This window comes from Solanum dulcamara, chromosome 5 (genome assembly GCF_947179165.1).
Source record: "Solanum dulcamara chromosome 5, daSolDulc1.2, whole genome shotgun sequence".
NCBI classification, from domain to species: domain Eukaryota; kingdom Viridiplantae; phylum Streptophyta; class Magnoliopsida; order Solanales; family Solanaceae; genus Solanum; species Solanum dulcamara.
In genome coordinates this window covers 74,677,621-74,692,753 of record NC_077241.1, presented here as the reverse complement: position 1 = coordinate 74,692,753, position 15,133 = coordinate 74,677,621, and the positions used below count along the sequence as shown (strand labels likewise).

General features: G+C 34.5%; 3 protein-coding genes and 1 pseudogene across 3 annotated transcripts; 2 read left to right on the top strand and 2 right to left on the bottom strand.

Annotated features, from left to right (window-relative positions):
- The first annotated feature begins 419 nt into the window (after positions 1 to 419).
- On the top strand, positions 420 to 2,309 carry LOC129889821 (pentatricopeptide repeat-containing protein At5g47360). The gene has a single exon (XM_055965278.1). It carries the CDS (start codon positions 701 to 703, stop codon positions 2,141 to 2,143), a length of 1,443 nt encoding a protein of 480 aa, XP_055821253.1. The 5' UTR covers positions 420 to 700; the 3' UTR covers positions 2,144 to 2,309.
- A 111-nt stretch (positions 2,310 to 2,420) lies between these two features.
- LOC129889823 (phosphatidylglycerophosphate phosphatase PTPMT1-like) lies at positions 2,421 to 7,423 on the top strand (annotated as a pseudogene).
- Positions 7,424 to 7,982: 559 nt separating this feature from the next.
- On the bottom strand, positions 7,983 to 11,230 carry LOC129889822 (uncharacterized). Its single transcript, XM_055965279.1, has 12 exons — positions 11,074 to 11,230; positions 10,665 to 10,749; positions 10,136 to 10,187; positions 10,001 to 10,021; positions 9,826 to 9,879; positions 9,683 to 9,733; positions 9,501 to 9,563; positions 9,142 to 9,207; positions 8,993 to 9,031; positions 8,785 to 8,907; positions 8,594 to 8,686; positions 7,983 to 8,391 (listed from the first exon to the last, which is right to left on the bottom strand). The coding sequence occupies exons 1-12, from the start codon at positions 11,168 to 11,170 to the stop codon at positions 8,209 to 8,211; spliced, it is 927 nt and encodes a 308-aa protein (XP_055821254.1). The 5' UTR covers positions 11,171 to 11,230; the 3' UTR covers positions 7,983 to 8,208.
- Positions 11,231 to 13,055: 1,825 nt separating this feature from the next.
- Positions 13,056 to 13,502, bottom strand: LOC129889820 (protein MICROTUBULE BINDING PROTEIN 2C-like). Its single transcript, XM_055965277.1, has 2 exons — positions 13,373 to 13,502; positions 13,056 to 13,230 (listed from the first exon to the last, which is right to left on the bottom strand). The coding sequence occupies exons 1-2, from the start codon at positions 13,466 to 13,468 to the stop codon at positions 13,075 to 13,077; spliced, it is 252 nt and encodes an 83-aa protein (XP_055821252.1). The 5' UTR covers positions 13,469 to 13,502; the 3' UTR covers positions 13,056 to 13,074.
- Between the last annotated feature and the right edge of the window lie 1,631 nt (positions 13,503 to 15,133).

Sequence of the window (15,133 nt, the reverse complement as noted above, 5' to 3'; positions counted from 1 at the left end):
AGAAGGCTAGTACATAGTCACGGTATTCTATCGTATTAGTAGACGCTTTAGCAAACTATAATTTCTTGTTTTCTGATATATGCTATTATCTATTACTTTCAGTACTTTTCGTAGTTTCCGTACTTTGATTACTATATTTTATTTGTAGCGCCCCTGTTATTTGCCTTATCATATCGCTTTGAACTTATTAACCTCTTAACTTCTTAGCCTTATCTAACGTCTTTTTATGCTTTATTGAGCCGAGGGTCTCCCGTAAACAGCCGTCTTACCTTGATAGGAGTAAGGTCTGCATATAATTTACTCTTTCCAGACCCCACGTTGTGGGATCCCACTGGGTTGTTGTTGTTGTAAGATCAATAACATTAGTACTAATTAAAAGGAGAGATTAGGGCCATTAGGCCCTGTTGCAGTCACAAGCCCAAATTCCCTCTAGCTCGTCAACAAGAACAAAACCCAAGGATTGGCATATTTGGGCCCCAATCCGGCCCAGATTCTTCCTCGGCCGGTCCATTAAGCTGACTTGCCTCCCCCAGTCTGTTTCCGGCGTCTTTCCCATCGGCGCATCTTTCTCCGGCGAAAAAACAAGTTACAGGTTCCCCTCTGTATTTCTGTTGCTCTCTCATTCTTCAAGCAGCTGATTTCAATTTTCCCACAATTATAAATCCACCATATCTAGAATTCAATTTCTTATGAGAAAATTATGTTTCTTCCATCAATTTCTCGCCTATTCGCCGATACTAAACCAGTCAATAAGGCAATTTTTTCACTCAAATTGGTACATTTATTCAGCACTTCTTCATCATCAGCTGGAGAATTCTTGAGTCATTTGCTGAAAAATAAAAACGGGTCGGGTATGGAGAGGACATTGAGCGCAGTCAGGGCTAAACTAGATGCTCGATGCGTTGATGAAGTATTAGAGAAATGTGCTGTTGATGATCCCCAAATGGGTCTGAGATTCTTCATTTGGGCTGGTCTTCAATCCAGCTATAGACACAGTAGTTACATGTACAGTAGAGCTTATAAACTGCTTGGAGTGGATCATAAACCGCAAATTATTCGAGATGTAATTGAAGCTTATAGGCTGCAGAAATATGTCACAAGTGCCAAGATGTTTAAAGTTGTATTGAATTTGTGTAGAGAGGGAAAAGATGCAATCTTGGGCTTGTGGGTGTTGAGGAAAATGAAAGAATCCAATTGTAGCCCGGATACAACTATGTATAATGTAGTTATTCGATTATTATGTGAGAAGGGAGATATGGATGAGGCAATGGGTTTGATGAGAGAGATGGACCTGATTGATCTTTATCCTGATATGATCACCTATGTCGTGATGATTAAGGGATTGTCTGATGTGGGTAGGTTGGAAGAAGCTTGTGGATTAATTAAAGCTATGAAGGGACATGGATGCATACCAAATACGGTTACCTATTCAACTCTTCTTGATGGGATTTGTAGGTTCGGGAATTTGGAAAGGGCACTTGAGTTATTGAGAGAAATGGAAAAAGACGGTGGGCAGTGTAAGCCCAACGTCGTTACATATACTACCGTGGCTCAAAATTTTGTTGAGAAATGTCAGTCAATTGAAGCTTTAAGTATTTTGGACCAAATGAGGGATTATGGGTGTAAACCAAATAGAGTACTTATCTGTACTTTGATTCAGGGTCTTTGCAAAGAGGGGCATATGGAGGAAGCTCATAAGGTCATTAACAGAGTAGCTGATAGTGTTATCCCTTATGATTCTTGCTATAGCTTTTTAGTTCTATCCTTGTTTCGGATTGGAAAAGTCAAGGAGGCAGAAATGTTTTTTAGGAGAATGTTGACTGGTGGCCTAAAGCCTGATGGCATGACCTCAAGCACAATAATACGATGGCTGTGTCAGCAAAATCGGATACTTGATGGATATCAGTTGATTGATGTGATTGAGCAGTCTGCAAGGGTATCTTCTATAGATTCTGATATTTATTCTATACTTATGGCTGGACTATGCAAGGCAAATCATCTTGCGGAAGCTGCTAAGCTTGCTAGTGTGATGGTAGGGAAAGGGATTCAGCTCAAAGGTCCTTGTGTTAAGAATGTAATTGAATGTCTTAGACTTTGTGGGAAAGAGGATTTAGCTTCAAGCATTGGTAACATTAAGAGCTGATGAATGTTGAGATTGTATTAATATGTTGATCCTACTTGTGCACCAAACAGTCCCCTCGCTCTTGAGATTGACAGTCAGTTATATCGAATATTCCACCTAATTGAATTCTTCTTCTGTTTTGTGCAATCAATAAATGTTGGTGCTATGTGCAAAAAACTTGGTCATCCCTCCTATTCCTTTGGTGCTTTTTATTTAGTCACATACACGAGTTGAATTTTTCCTACTTTTCACTTTACCGGCACTTTGAACTCTCTGTTTTTTTTATGACAAGGAAACCCGCAGCCACTACCCTTTGGGTGCGCACAGGTAAAATCTCCGCTCCTATGCAATAACTCGCAAACCACACAGGAGAGGTAACCCACACTAGGCAAGCCCAGTGCGACGAACTCGACCCAGAAGGCAATCTCCTCTGTATACACGTTATTCATTCAGACCATGTTAATGATTGAACAGTCAGTAGTTGACTCTTATGTAATATGAGTTATGAGTAACTATTGTCTCTTACTTACAAAATTTGATGACATTCAAGCATGAATGTTTTCATTTGCAATAATCAGATGTGGTACAGGCTATTACCGATAGTTTTCCTCATTATGTTTGTGTATGTTTTCACTCTTCACTTGATAATAGTGTGAACAGAATTTTCTGCTTCACTTTCCAGATAAAATTCTCTTACCTGTCACTTGATGAGCTTTTGTGAGATATTCTGCTTCAAGTATTGATTGCATCTCTGCATCTATCTATAAATAAAGCAAGAACTTTAGTCTAGGCTTCAGAATCTGAACTATGGATATGATTGGATGTTTTCTCATTTCAAATTAAAATTTGTTCTTCAATTTGTTGACATTAGTTCTTTGAAACTCTCTCTTTGATGTTGATATGTAGCAGGAAAACCATCGGATAAAGGCTTTCTCGGCCACAGTTTTGCACACTAAATCAACTTATGGTTTAGTACATTGCTTCATCGGCGTCCAAACTCAAGTGCCTATCGTGTATGTTATCGATTTTTTATTTCTGTAACTTGTGTTTCGTCGTGTTTTGAGAATGTCGAATGTGAAGACAAGTCTATTTCTACTGTAAAATGGACCTCCTAACTACCAGTAGTAAGTGGGCATAGATTGATAGACAAAGATAGCTTGTCTGGAGGAAGAATATAAGGACCAAACATTATCTTTCAACTGCACAAGTACATTATACTTTTGATCTACTCCATGTCACGTCATGTCATGTTTTGTTTTTCTCTCCTGTTCTGAAACACAGTCTACCTTTGCTCATTTTCCTTTCTTGACTACTCTCCTGTTTAGTATATTAGTCACACAAAGCCTTGGGAGCTTGCTCCTAGTACATTGGTTATGGACAACAAAATAAAAAATAGATATTAATTTTGATTCACATATACTTTGCAGGTTAATAGATAACTGCTAAATCCATATTAAACCAAACGTTATCTTGTTAGTTAGGTTAAAAGTTTCTATATTTAAAAATCAGTAAGTCAAATTTTTAGGGGTATATCCAATTGAACTGTCTGATAAGTGCCCTGCGTACATAGAAAATGTGCTTGTTTAAGATCATAAAATATCTAAATATTAACTTCTGTATGAACTCAAAACTGCTTTCTCAATTTGTTATGAAAAATATATTAGTAACAAGGGTGATTGAGTTGGTGCATGAGGTGGTATCTCATAAGGGAGGTTAGAGATCGATTTTTTGGCCAACGCCTTTTCAATTGAGCTTGTTTCAATGAGCTTGTTGTATAAGGTAAAATCGGTCTTGTCCCGATAGACGAATGATATAGCGACATGTAACACATGCATCTACTTGTTTATCAGTGCACTGTGTTAATTTTCTTTAGCAAGCGTATTCTGCATCTTGTTTTCCCTGGGTTTTTTTGATCAGTGGGTTGTGTGTGTGTGTGTGTGTGTGTATATATTTTCTCTTCCAAGTATTACTATGTATATAGAAGAAGAGAAGGGAGGAGAGTTGGAGTCTGGGAAGGAGGAGATGGTGGTGGGTGGAGTGATAGAGGAGGCAGAGAAATCATCTGCTGGTAAGGTGTTGTGTTCTAGTGGTAGTAGTAGCAGGAATGCTATTGTTGTGTTGGATGTACGGAGGATCATGGTTGGAGTTGGTGCCCCGGCCTTGTTATACCCGACACTTTTCTACAATGTTGTTAGGAACAAGATTCAGGTGGAGTTTTGCTGGTGGGACTGGATTGATGAGGTATAACAACTTTTGCAAGAATTGCTTTCGACACTTTTTTGTTGTCCTGGATTTACTGTATACACTTGTAATGAATGCCTTGTTGTTATTGTTGTTTCCCCTTTAGTGTATACACTTGTAGTGAATTCTGTGGTCTTTTTATATGGATCTATGTCAATGTGCAAATGATGTCAGTATGCTCCAATAGTTGTTTAGATAAGTTGGAATGTTTTGTTTATAATGTCCAATGCCTATCGCGTATCAAATGCTAACTCATGTAATGTGTTCTCCTTTATACTAGTACAAATTGAAATTGATCAGAAAGATATTTCTATGCCCACTCTAGAGCGACATCCTTTTAAATACAATGAGCTTCAATGTTCATCATTCCATCCTGGTCAAATTAGGAGGCCTGATTTTTGACGGAGTATGTCTAGTGATATTGCTGTTGCTCATATCTGTTTTATTTTTATTGGTTTTGTTTGAATTATTTGTTCAAGGTCGTAGAATGTCTAGTGTATGTGCAGTGAGGTAAATGAGGTGCTCGTAGGGATCTTAAGAAATGTCCTCTTACATGATATAAGCTGCAATGCTTTTCTCATAACTCCACACACATCTATCTTCACATTGGAGATTAAGTTTGCGTGTATGCATTGACCAAATTGGAAGATCGCATAGGTTGATTGATGTTCATGTTCTTTCAATTCTTTTTTTGTGAATAGCTGTTAGTAGTTTGTAGTCCAATATTTTACTGTATAACAAGATTGTATTACTGACTTAGTCTCTCCTTTAGTTTGTGTTACTAGGTGCTGTCCCTTTCCAATCTGATGTGAAAAGGCTAACGGAGCTTGGTGTCTCCGGTGTTGTCACTCTAAATGAGCCATAGAGACTTTAGTTCCGACTTCTTTATTTGAGGTTTGTTCTTTAAATTCTGATATCTGTTTCGATCTCTGTTATGCTTCACTTAAAAGATAAGTCAGTCCTTCCTTATCTAGAACAAAATCCCAGAACAAGGAAAAAAGAAGTTGGTCATGTCTCAAGTTTTACCTTCATGTCCCTTCCCATTATTTCTTCTGTACCCCTTTGCTTTGATCTTTCTGTTATGCTTCACTTTAAATATGAGTTGGTCTTTCCTCATCTAAAAAGAAAAGGAAATGAAAAGTCAGTCGTCATTCAAGCTTTGTTGGGTTTTTGCCTTGACTTTTCTAGTATAATTGGGTTTTCCTTTTCCTAAAAGGAAAACACAAAGTCACCATATTTGGCTAGTCCTTTTTCTGGTAGAAAAAGGTTTATGACTCTATAAATAGAGGTTTATTCCTTCTAACTTAGTAGCATTCACAATGTAGTCCTAGGGGATTTGAGAGTTTTGGGTAGGGAGAGAAACGGTGAGACACAAGTGTTATGTTAACATTTGTGTGAACCTTTTTGTATTCCGAGTGAATTGTGTGAGGTTATTTCTTTCGATATTTTATACTCTCATATTTATAGTGGATTGCTCATCTCCTCTTGTGGACGTATGTCAGTTGACCGAATCACATTAAATGTTTGTGTCTCTTTTAGTATATTTCCCTTTTATCTTCTTATTCATGGTCTTTCGAGGTTTGCTTTGCTAGCTTCCGTATGACACCTGATTATTTCGATCCTAACTAGCTTCACCTTCATCCCCTTCCTCTTATTTCCTCTGTATCCCTATGAAATTGGAATGCGCGAATTAAGGACACATTGAGTAGCATTGCACTAGCTTAGGAGGGTGTACATGTGCCGAACTTTTGTTGGTGAAATGGTCTATATGTCCATAGTGATCCTTGTTTAGGATCTTTATTTACTGATTTTGTTCCCATCTTCTTCATGGTATTACTGTTATTAATTATTAGCTAAATATGGTATACAGTATTTGTTGCCTCTCTACCTCACCCTTGTACAAGTTAAATCTCTCACTTGTTAATTCCCTCGTTTCCTTTTCTCGATTAACTAGTTCTCTAGTTCATATACTTCTAAACTTTTGGGTTTGTTATTTAAATTTCCTTCCCATTACACGATCAAGTGTTCTTTTTTTTTTCTGCATTATTGTTATCTTTTCTTCTTGCAGGCTCATGGTATTCGTCATTTGGTTCTCTCAACAAGAGATTACTTATTTGCCCTATCTCTGAATAATATAGGTCGAGCAGTAGAGTTCATCCATGGTGAGCACCTTCCCATCCCTTTGGCTCCCTTTTTTTATTAGTTTGTTGATTTACACTAGTGTCTAACTTTCTTGGCCTAATTCCTGGTTGGCTTTTAGCATTTTTGTTGTGACATCACAGTCGCTTACCATCTTGAGATTCATCTAATTTGTCCAAACTCTGGAACTATGAGCACAGTTTCCATCAAATAAAAATTGACAAGTCTGAGGGTCAAGATGTCTAATTCTTGGATTGACACAGATTTTTCGATATCAAATTTTATGTTTGAGACTAGGCAAAAGTACTTTAAACTACATGTTCATTAAATGAAAAATATTTTACATATTCAAGTGTCATGTCATGGTTAGGGAAAAATCAACAAAACTATGGCCCAATCAAATATTTGTTTGATCCAGTAAATTGTGATTATGTCACTTAAGATGGGATTGAGGGAGTATATTTGTTAAGCTGCTGTTCTTCTATTTGTGTAAAGTACTTTTTGAGGTATCTGTCACTTTGTTTATTGACTTGTTTTCTCTTTCATTGCTATCTATATGCACTGCAAAGCTGATAGAGGACGTAGCACGACCGTTGTCTTATGTTACTTGGTGCTTAAACTAAGACTTGTTTGAATGGATTGTTTAAAGATCACTTTACCCATTTTCTTTCTGAAGTTTCTTTTGTTTTGTAGGTTAAGTACAAGCAGATCACACCAAATGATGCATATAACTTATGTGAAGTCAATACATCCTAGGGCACTTTTGGCCTCTACCCAGTGACAGGTATCTCAGAGATTTGTCTCACATCTTGTTCCTTTTTCTCTTAGAAGCATGATTTTTCTCCTTTAATGATATTGATGGTAGATACTCCAGTTGACTTGGTTTTATTTCCAGCAACACCAAGTAACCATTTGCTTGAATCTTGATAAAACCTATTCTTTTTCTTTCTCTTTTTGGGGGGAGGAAGCAGGTAGGATTTATCATATTCGATCAAGACAGACTTAAATAGAGCGACATGGACATTGAAGTTCTCTGTGTCATCAACTCAACTTGTTTGTTTGGTATCGAGGCATAGTTATCCCAAACGTGAAAAGACTCAAAACACATTATTGCTTCAAGAGAAACTTGAAGTACTTTTTTTTATGAAATTTATGCACAGAATTACTATCTTACTACTCCTGTCCCATTTTAGAGAAGGTTTTGCACAATCCTTAAGAAAACATTAATTAGGAACATTATTCGACTACTATATTGCTTATTAATTCTTTGATCTTTATCTATTTATGTGCCTCTTAATTCTAGAATAAGAGGGAGTACCTAATAAGAGGGAATGATCTAAGCAGGCACGAGACTGTCAACATGTATGCTAAAGATCATTTCACATTTGTAAGTTATAATTTTCAAAATAATCCTTTTTAGTTTTATCATTTCTCTTTAAATTCATGAAGGAAAATTGTAAATGTAATTATCAGCATAATATTTCAATACCAAAAGGGAACAATCAACTTGTTATTAACTAGTCCTTGACTTGCTATTACATTAATAATAATCACTCTACCAATCTTCATATCTAACAAAAACGCCATGAGATTAATATATTCTAAACCCCAAATTACCAAAACTACTGAGGTTACTTAAAGACGCTTATAATTAGTAGTAGTAATTTTTTTTCCTCCATTGTCCATAACAAGAACCATTTTTTTAATCAATGGACCACTTGAGCATCAGCTTTATTCTTTTGTGCTCCATCAATCAAATATGGGACAACATATTGTTGCATTTCTTGAATATCCATTCCAAGGTGATATCCTGGTAACTTTATGAACTTCACTTTTCCAGCTTTATCCAATGTTTGTAATCCAAACGTATCCTCTAGATAAAGATTAGTCTGCCAAAAAATGTAAAAAGAAAAAAAATGTAACATGGTTATTGATTTTTTAAAATTTAAATACAACATCAAAGCGTAATCTCATAAGTGGGGTATGAAAATAGTATGTATGCAACCTTATTCTTATCTTGTGAGAATAGAGAGGTTGTTTCTTATATGCCATCGATTTGAATTTGAAATTTAAAGAGGGAAATAATGTTACCTGTTGTGGTGGCAAAATTTGAGAGTAGGTTCCATCTTGATAAAAGCCAAACCAAGAACTTTCTCTTGGAGTTATAACATCATCATTTTCAAACTGTAAAGATATTAAAAATAAAATGGGATAAATAATTTAGTAAGCAAATTATTAAATTATTTTTATTTTTATTTTTAAAAAAGAGGAGTAAAATGTACCATGATAAGGACAAGGTTCTGCAAGCTAGTGAAACGTTGCTTATAAATTGGATTAGTTGCATTAGGAATTTCATTATTAAGCTTTGGCAAAAATCTACAACCTCTTAAATATCCAGCAATATCCTGAGAAAAAAAAAAGAAGAAGATTTTTAAATAAATATTTAAATTTAAATAAGAATAATAAAACAAAGAAACAAGAATTACTCACATTTGGAAGCTTGGTATAGCCACTAGGAGCATAATGAGTCTAAGATTTGGAGATTAATTAAAACTGATGTGTTAGAAATAATCACTTGAAAAACATTATAATAAAATAAAAATAAATAAATGAAGAGTAACATTTTGAAGACAGTATACTTGAACATAGTCAGAATATATTCCAATTCCAGAGACACCACCAGCTCCAGCACACCAAGGCCCACCCTATCAATTAATAACAAATTAGATACTTTTAACATGTGGTAGCACATTAGTTATCATTCTTACCAGATTATCGAATTTATTTATCATAGAGATATTAACATGTATTTTATGTGTAAATATTTTTTACATCATATATGTATAACTTGAATTCCATTTTTATTTTGTTTCACACATAGAAACTTTTACGTTGAAAGGTAAAATACTTATTAAGAAAAATAACTTTATATTCAGAACTCTAATCTGACATCTTTGATTATTGGTATTGTTGTTTTTATTATAACAAAATTACATACAGCACAGATAGGAGCAGAAGCAACGCCAGCATTAGGTCCACCAATTGAGATAAAATTCTTGACCTGTGCCACAATTAAGTTCCAAAATGAAATCAAATCACAAAATGCAAAAAATAATGAAATTAAATAAAATAAAAGAAAAGATATTGTTAAAAACAATATAATTATGATAAACTTCTCACTAGAGGTGCTCCATCACAGAACTCAGTAAGCCCTCTGGCTACCATATTCCCCTGGAAAACACATGAATTTATTTTTTCCATAAATAAAATATACATTGACACACATTTAAATAAAATAATTAATCCCATAATTAAATATTTACCTGTGAGAGACCAACTAAGTTGTAACCTTGTTGAAGTTCCTTCATTTCCTTCACCTAATAATTCAATTCAAACTAAACAGTTGTCAATATTTTTTTATTTTTTTATTTTAATTCTAGAAAGGATAATTGAAAAGGAGAAAAAAAGAAAAAGAATAATCTAGTGGAGTCTCATTACCTTTTCACAAGCAATTTGAACCTACAAGTACATCATGGGCAAAAAAGAAAGGCACAGATTACAATTCCACAAGAATGCAATTAATAATCCAATCAAAATAATGAGCAAAAAATACTTTATAATATCAACTGTTACCTGATTTTCTAGAGGCATATTGTAGGAATTATACGCTCCATTTCCAATTTCTCTGCCAAAAAAGGAAGAAAAAAAATATCCAAACATTCACAAATGATAGTAACAACAATAGTAATATACGAAAATATAAAGTAATTATTTATCACATATTTCAACAGATAACTATGCATAGAGAATTTAACTTATGTATACTGACAACGATAAAACTTTGAATTTTAGTCTATTGTTTCATGAGTACCACTTTGGAATGGAAAAAAAAAGTACTAAAAGTTAAAAATTGAAAAAGAATAAATTAATAATAATATATTCAATGTAATTTCATATGCGGGATTTGAAAATATAGCTTAGAGAGTTAGGGTTTTTGATATACCCTAACTCAAAAACATAAAATTCTACGTAAGATTACAAAAAAAACATAACATAAATAACAAGATACAAAACAAAAAATAATAATACACTTTAAAAAATAAGAGACTATACGACTAAAAAATAATAGTATGCTACTATTAAGGAAAATTGAAAAACGTACAAACAGTAACCATTAGATCTCGACAAGAGACTGAGTTGTGACGTGTAAAATGTACTTCCTGCATCGTTGCAAGACTGTCCTAGTCCTGCCATGAACAAACTTCATTTTTCAACGATAACAATATCTTTAGTATAATTCATAAAATATGATTTTGAAAAAATAGAGTGTACGTAAATCTTATTTCTATTTTAGACATAGAGAGGTTGTTTTCGATTGATCCTCGACTTAAGAAAAAATAATTCAAAGCAGAATAAAAAAAAGAAATAACATAACTACAAGAAATATCAAATAGTAAGAAACAATAGATAGCTAGTAAAAACACAATAACTAATATAGTACAACAAAATAAAATGACAGTCTAAATACAAAAAAAATGACAATATATACATATAAATAAATAAAAGATTACCATGCAATAGTATGAAAGGAGTAGAAGAGGAAAAACATATGGAACTGAAGATTGAAATGATAAAGAAAATGAAATTTTCTGAACATAAATAAGCCATTTGAGTGTTTTTTTTTTAGATTTCTTCTTTGTTTAAAGCTTTTTGCAAAGAAGAAATGGAGAAAATGTACTGCCAAGTTATTGGTTCTTTTAAGCTGGATGTATATAGTATATTTCTGAAGCAATCAGTGTGGGGACAAAATATTTGAAATTTACTTTATTTGTCATTATAATTATTTTCATTTATTTTTTTTGGATGAGTTTGATTTGGTAATTTTGGATTTCTCATTAATCTACTTGATTTGTTACCTTGTAAATTGTAATCATGTCCAATTATTCAGGATAATTTTTTGTTATTAGCACGTTTATATTTTTTTTCCTTTTTTTGACAAATCAAGATAAAGAAAAAGAGAAAACAAAAATGGTTAATGCCATATATGATATATGTGCATTTTATATATTATCTTTACCTCACAAAATTGGAGGGATTGACATGTGAAACACGTTTTTTCAAGTAGTAAAAATTAACTTATAATAAGTGATTAAAACTGTTTTATTTCTAATTTAGAAAAAAATGAGTTTTTTTTGTTTGCGATAGTGGCGGAATCAGAATTTTTAATAAGGGAGTTTAAAATCTGAAAAAGTAGACACACGAACTAGCCGAAGGAGGTTCGACATCTACTATTTATACATAAAAAAATATTTTAACCATATATAAATAATATAATTTTTCGTCGAAGGGGGTTCGGATGAACCCCCTAGACACCATGTGGGTCTGCCACTGGCAACAGGTATGCTTATTCATGCATGACCCGCAGGATGAACACATGCACGCTCTCAAGCGCATCGTGCGCTACCTACGAGGTACTTTGGATTATGGTCTTCACCTTTATCCATTTTCCACAACCACTCTTGTCTCGTATACTGATGCTGATTGGGGTGGGTGCCCCAATACACGGCGTTCGACGTCAGATTATTATGTTTTTATGGGTGATAACTTGATCTCATGGTCCGCCAAACGTCAAGCTACTTTGTCCCGTTCGAATGCAGAGGCAGAATACCGAGAGTAGGGGTGGGCATAAAATACCGAAAACCGAATTACCGAACTGAATCGGCTAATTCGGTATTTTGGTATTCGATAATTCAGAAATTCGGTTCGATATTCGATACCAAAAATCATATTTTCGATATTCGGGTTCGGTATTCGGTATTTATTTTTATACCGTTCGGTATTCGGGAAATACCGAATACCGAATTTAAATGAGAATTAGCAGCCCATTATATTGATATATTCTGTTGGGCTAAAGCCTAAAGGAGTATAGAAAAGGGCAAAAGGCCCATTATCCATAAATGTTTAGGTCCAAAGACCAAACCCAAATTAAATCCTAACTCCTAACTCCTAAGTAACCCTAAGTCCCTAACTCCCTAAGTGAACGCCCACTTCACTCTTCAGTCTTCACAGTTCACAAATACAAACTAGAAACTTCTGACCACTCCTCAGCTGCATCGCAGACGGCGGCGTTGGCTCCAACAGGACCTTTCCTTACCACCGGTGTAGATGAAAGAATCAGGAGCTTGAGGGACATCCATCTGGGCCCTTAAATTCTCACAAGGGCCATGGATTCACATCCTCCTTGAAGACTTCTTCAGCTCCAGAATGAACATCAAAATACGACGAAAGATTGAGCCCTACGGAACTAATACTACTGCCTCAATCCATGGATCTGCAACAATATCCCCCAACACAGTTCACTCCTTCACAAATCACAGAGATAACGACGTGCCGACGTAGCGTCTTCAGATTTCTCTGTTTGCCCTTCACAGTAAAGGTATTGTATGATTAATGTTAATTTCTGCTCATGCTTCATTTTAGGGGCTTTTGATAATATATTATGAAGAAGACATGCAACTTACATAGTAATTAATACAAACTATACCTGACAATTTCCCAATTAGAATCCATGTTTATGTTCTTAGAACAAGTGACTGCAGATATAATCTTGTTTTGGCAGCTTCGGAAAAAGATGCTTCATCTTGATTTTCTTTAGCAGCAGCAATTGCTGCAATATAAGCTTCTCTTGCCAACTCTACTTCCTGCATTCCTATTTCATTTGGCAGATCCTGTACAAAACAAATTTGAGAATTACAATCCAACATAAGAAGCTGAAAAGGTAACTTACTAACAAACAAAGAAGCTGAAAAGATATATCAAGTGCTTAATAACAATGTTAGTATAACCAGGTGAAGGTAATTGTTAGCTTACCGTTTCAATGTTCTTGTCGCATAAGTAAGGGATAACATCATAATCTTCAGCTAAAGCCCTAGAACCATTCTTTGTCAATTGTTGAACAAACTGCATGAACCATGCAATTTCTTGCTGCACCACCTCTAAATCTTCTCATTTTATCAAGTTGTTCTATCTTGTGGAATTTTCAGAATCAATAGAACCTAAGGTCTAATCTTTTTTGTGGAATTGTTACATAGGTTTAGCGCAAATTGTTCTATCAGAATTCACTATTCAGAGGTGAGCAAGATGATATCTATTCTTTTTTTATTTTGTTTTACACTTTCAATTTATGTCTTATAACATTTGTAATCTCTTTTATGTTTAGATGGAAGATAAATCAAGTCGAACAACCAATGTCGCACCTCTGGCTCTTACTGAGTCTCTTGATTCAACACCGGAATCAGTGGCTGTGAAGAGGAAAGCTATTGAATCAAGATCTGCTGCTTGGCCGCATTATGATAAGCTCATAGAAGATGGAATTAATAAAGCAAAGTGCAAGTATTGTGGTAAAGTTCTCTTAGCTGATTCAACTAAAAATGGAACAAGTGGACTGAATAAACATTTGAAAACTTGTCCTAAAAATCCAAATAAGGTTAACAATTTCAATTCCAAGTACAAACAATCAAATTTAAACTTTTCCTTAGAAGGTGAAATGTGTGATGGGGCAATTTGGACTTTTGATCAAGAGGCATCTCGGAGGGCTTTAGTTGAGATGTTAATCCTTGATGAACTTCCTTTTCGTTTTGTTGAAAAGGAAGGTTTTAAGAATTTTATGAAAAAAACCCAACCTTTATTTCGAGTTCCCTCCCGTAGAACAGTGACTAGGGATTGTTATCAAGTTTTTGGTGAAGAGAGACAAAAGTTTATGAAGTATTTGAAAGAAACATCACCGAGAGTTTGTCTAACCACAGACACATGGACATCTATTCAAAGAATAAATTATATGTGTTTGACAGTACACTTTATTGATAGTGATTGGCTTTTGCATAAACGAATTTTAAACTTTCAGGTTGTTACTAGTCATAAGGGTGACGAAATGGCCCGTTGTATTAGTAAGTGTTTGCTTGATTGAAAATTGGAGAAAATAATCACTATAACTGTAGATAATGCTTCTTCTAATGATGTCATGGTGAAAGAGTTACACAAACAAATGGTTAATTGGGGATCTAACATGAAATGTGGCAACCATCTTCACGTGAGATGTATGGCTCACATTTTGAATCTTATTGTGCAAGATGGCATGAAAGAAGTTGGTCCATCTATCAAACGTGTTAGGCAAATGGTAAAATATGTTAGACAATCTGCCACAAGAATTAGAAAATTTGCGGAATGATGTGAACTAAAAAATATAGACAGTAAGAAGTCATTATGTTTAGATGTTTCAACCCGGTGGAATTCGACCTACTTGATGTTGGATGCCGCACAATATTTTGAGAATGCATTTGATAGGTTTGATCTCGAAGATGGTGGATTGTCAACTTATCTTGCTAATCATGTTTGTGAAGATGAAAGTGTTGCAGGTGTACTTGAAAGTGATGATTGGCAAAAGGTGAGAAATATGATAATATTTCTTAAAAGGTTTTATGATCTAACTGAGAAGGTTTCAGGTTCACTCTACGTCACTTCTAATGGTCACTTTGAAGATATAGTTGAGCTTCACAATCATTTAAGAGAGTGTATGGAAGACAATGATCCTTCTTTGGCAAAAATGGGAGAAAAAATGAAAGAAAAGTTTGT

Excerpts from the sequence above, each read along its gene's own strand:
- LOC129889821 (XM_055965278.1), top strand. The coding sequence starts at position 701 with ATGTTTCTTCCATCAATTTCTCGCCTATTCGCCGATACTAAACCAGTC.
- LOC129889820 (XM_055965277.1), bottom strand. The coding sequence starts at position 13,468 with ATGCAGTTTGTTCAACAATTGACAAAGAATGGTTCTAGGGCTTTAGCT. Across the intron at positions 13,231-13,372 it reads GCGACAAGAACATTGAAACG|GATCTGCCAAATGAAATAGG; the intron begins GTAAGCTAACAA and ends TGTTTTGTACAG.
- LOC129889822 (XM_055965279.1), bottom strand. The coding sequence starts at position 11,170 with ATGGCTTATTTATGTTCAGAAAATTTCATTTTCTTTATCATTTCAATC. Across the intron at positions 10,022-10,135 it reads ATATGCCTCTAGAAAATCAG|GTTCAAATTGCTTGTGAAAA; the intron begins GTAACAGTTGAT and ends ATGTACTTGTAG. Across the intron at positions 9,208-9,500 it reads CTTCTGCTCCTATCTGTGCT|GGTGGGCCTTGGTGTGCTGG; the intron begins GTATGTAATTTT and ends ATTAATTGATAG.